Source organism: Pyxicephalus adspersus, chromosome 11, assembly GCF_032062135.1.
Source record: "Pyxicephalus adspersus chromosome 11, UCB_Pads_2.0, whole genome shotgun sequence".
NCBI lineage: Eukaryota > Metazoa > Chordata > Amphibia > Anura > Pyxicephalidae > Pyxicephalus > Pyxicephalus adspersus.
The window spans coordinates 829788-833709 of NC_092868.1; the positions used below are offsets into that span (position 1 = coordinate 829788).

The 3922-nt window shown below is 53.6% G+C and overlaps 1 protein-coding gene across 1 annotated transcript in view; it reads right to left on the reverse strand.

Annotated features, from left to right (window-relative positions):
• The window catches only part of SLC25A34 (solute carrier family 25 member 34), a 9043-nt gene that overhangs the window by 1124 nt on the left and 3997 nt on the right, over positions 1-3922 (reverse strand). The window contains exons 2-4 of the mRNA XM_072426337.1: positions 2936-3001; positions 1840-1992; positions 260-394 (exon numbers count right to left, since the gene is read on the reverse strand). Coding sequence (XP_072282438.1) covers positions 260-394; positions 1840-1992; positions 2936-3001 — 354 coding nt within the window. The remainder of the gene's footprint in view (positions 1-259; positions 395-1839; positions 1993-2935; positions 3002-3922) is intronic.

The window sequence follows — 3922 nt, forward strand, 5'->3', positions numbered from 1 at the left end:
CCTGCAGAGCTGACCCCCCCATCCAACCCCGCAGAGCTGACCCCCCATCCAAACACAGAGGTTCCAGGACCCCAGAATATGCCCCAGTACCCAGATTTATCTCCATGCCAAGAGTCCCTCCCCCCGGTGCTCAGATTTACCCTGCCAAGTGTCAGCTTTAAAGAGAACCTGTCACAAAGCAATCCACTCTCTCCAGCACTGTGATAGCCCCATACTATTCCCTGTTCAGGATTGGTTCTACCCAATAAGAGGCTCTCACCCGTCCACCATTGTCCACCGGCTGGTTATACAAACGAGTGCTGACCACATCGAAGGGCATCATCGCCACGGCAACTCCAACGCTGCTCATCATGCCAGCTGCCAGCGGCACCAACCAGCTGTCATCAGGGAACCACTGCGGGGGGGGGGGGGGAAGAGAGAAGACCATATTACACAATGCAGTGCTGCCCCCATTATTTAGGGGGATTGATGAACATTCACCATTAGGGGGCACTCTTACGGTGATTGTGCCAAGCTCCTCCCTTTTTTTTTTTCAGGCCAATAAAGTTTTGTAGTTCAGTTCAATCAGGCTTGGATTACTTGGATCCACTCCTCCAGATCCCAGGATCGATGGGGATCCTTTTCCCAATCTTGGAGGAGAGGGCCGATAGGGCAGAGTAGAGTATTGCCCGAGGAATCAGTTTTAGAGTTATTTTATAAAGTTTTGTAATAAGGAGTTACCCTGTGACATTTTAGAAGTTACGAATCAATAAAGCTGGGCGTAATGAAAGTAATCAGAGGGGGCAATTCCTTCATCTAGGTGATTTAAACTTTTATTTTCCTACTGAAAATCTGGTCGTCAACCCTGTTGAAGCCGCCGTGGTCACTGATGGGGCGATAGACCCGGCCAGGGTTCCCCAAAAAGTGGAGTAATGGAGCTGATGTTCACATTGTGTTTTATTCTGTCCCATACCTACAGAGAATATTGGAGAGAGGGGCATGTGATCCGGGGTCTGGTACCAGAGGATGCCCACATAGCGGGGGCCGATGGGCTACCCATTGGGGTATGTGAGATAGCAGCATGGTGCGGGGGAGTTGTGTCACCTGGGCAGCTCCAGGATAATGTCTGAGGTTAGGAACTCCGCGTCCTCCGAGTCCTGGGGGCTAGCACTGTGGTGGGATTGATTCTGCTCCCTTTGTGGCCCCAAATGAACTCCATCACTTTAGATTGGAGAAGATCCAAGGATCTACGTGGTATTGGGATTGGAAGCGTTCGGGACAAGAAAAGGACCCAGGGCAAAAAATGGTGGGAGGACGACCCTCATCAAAATCTGCAAAACATTGGGCCGGAATTCTTATTATAAAGCCGGAGCGGATTGGAAGTCGGCGTAATCCTCAGATATGGAAGGGATAACATGAAAGCCTATTACAGGGAAGAAACATGGAATAATATTCATGGCCATCGAGGTCAGCAAACGGAGGAGTTTAAATAAACTAGTGATGGAGGGTATTGGGGAGGTGGCCGACTTATGTCCCACCTACCCACAATCCTTACCCCGAATATCAGACTGGACCGTATGGTGACTGCTAAGGGCCCAGGAGAAATAGTAAGGGGGAGGGCAGCCCTGCCTTGTGCCTTATCGGATAGGAAGCCCCCCATAGGGTTAGAGCATAGGGTGGCCAGGGGTTGTAGGAAGATAACCCCAAAGGTCCCCCCTTAGAACAGGAAGTCCCAGCAAAGGCTGCCAAACGCTTCCTGGAGGTCTATGGAGAGAAGCACGGCCCCCTGATTGGATTACCGGCCCAATAGGTCTAGACGGCCGGGATCACCCAATGGATCTCCTGGTATGATCACCTCACCTTCTGCCGCTTCACCCAATCCTTGGCATTGGCAAACGTGGCCAACTGTACAGCCGAGCCAACCATGACCCGAGGAACCGCACCATTCACCCCGCGCCACAGACCCAGAATGCCCTGCTGCTTGTAGATGGACTCAAAGGCTGAAGAGACGCTCTGCAGAGAAAAAGAGGAACCCCAAAAATATTCAGAATACAGACAATGCACCCCACAATCCCAACACTGACCCCCATAGATCTGCAGAACATCACTCCTCCCCCCGATGTCCCGGGGACACAAGGACTGCACCTGCCCTCATCTGGAGGAAGTCATTATTCACCTAAGGTGAAAGGGCCCCCTCCCCCCAGTATTATTGGTGTGGCCCCTTCTGCACCCTCTTCCTGTTGAAGCCCCATGCCAGCTGCCTGTAGGGCCCAACCCTCGGCCCGGCCCGGGTTCGGAGTTCATCTCCTTCCTGGGGAGGACTTTGGACCCCGGCATCCTATGGGGGGGGCAAACAACCCTGGAGGGGGGAGGGGGTGCCTGCACAACATGGAAGAGACCAAAAGTCACCGGAGTCAGGTGCCGCTTCCTATTTACCTCCTAAATCCCTAAAAGGTGGGGGCAATAAAGGTGTAAATACCCCTAAGACCCCCTCCCCCTAATTATTTACAGCTTGTTCTGGTCAATATGGAAATGGCAGTCATAACAATGCAATGTGATCACATGACCACGATGGACCAATTGCTGACCTCGCACCCACCGACATACCTGAGACTCCGCCTCTCTCAGCAGTCACCCCATATAGGTCCCCGCCCCTACAGCGACCCCTATATACAGATAATATACGTCTGCCCCTCCCCCCGCACAGGTGGCACTCTGACCTCAGCTCAGGTGGGAGATAGGAAAACCCCACAAGGTCACCCAGCCCCCCTCCTCCCCGGGGGCGATATTGGACGACCCCCGTACACAAGTGTGACACGCGTGCCCAATGTACACATGGATGAGGCCTTCCTGCACCCCATCAGCCAAGCCAACTGGAGGGTCACATCCAGCTGATTCTTCCCCCTCCCCCACTGCAAGCCTGATATTACCCTTCAGCTGGTGTGTCAGAGCTCACCTGATGATTGTGCTGATGTCCAACAGCGATGGCCGCCAGCGACTGCGCCTGGAGATGAGTCTTCACCTGCGGGGACACCGAGAGGTTAGAGCGGAGGAGGGGAACCGGAGACACCTCCAGCCGTACAGCATCCCCCCCCCAATATATATCCCCCCAATATATACCCCCCAATTTATACCCCCAATATATACCCCCCCTAATATATACCCCCACACACACACGCGCACAATATGCAATCCAAATACTGAATTATTCATAAAGACAGACGAGGCCTCAGCTTCCAGACGTCTCCCAGCTCCTGAGTGCCCTCAGCATGCATGGCAGAGGGGCACGGGCTGGGTATGTGTGGTGGCAGGTCTGTTACAGGTCGGTGTGGGGGGGAGGGGGGCCTTCCAGGTTCTCACCAATCCGACCAAAATCAGGAAGTGAGAACTCCCGAGTGGTCTGCTCTTCATATATTGGGGGAAGATGGGGTGACAGTAGCAGGGTGGGGGACCCCAGGAATCCTCACCCCTCCAAACCACCGCAGCCCCATGGGTGCACATCGGGCCCCTCACACGTGGTGCTGATCCGGGGTCCTAATATTTTTTGTTTCTGCCAATAATAAATCCACCAATCAGATCACAGCACACAATCCTCAGTGTGCTCTCTGGGGGCGGGGCATGCTGGGATCGGAGCTCTGATTGGTTCTCCCTATAAAGTCACATCCAGCCCCCTCGGAGGAGGACAAAACTCCACAGCTTAAAATACCCCCAGAGGTGACCCCGAGCACCAGCTGACACCGCCCCTCCCCCCTCACAAAATCATTCAATCAATCTGTATGGGTGGAGGGGACCCCCGGCCAGATCATTACCCATATCTTCACTTCCTGTCCTGGTGACAACGTTTACAGACCCAATACATGGCGCGTATCATGAGGGGGCAATGTGTATAGGGGTATTATAGAGGGCACAGTGTATGGGGTGGGGGCACTATAGAGGAGGTATG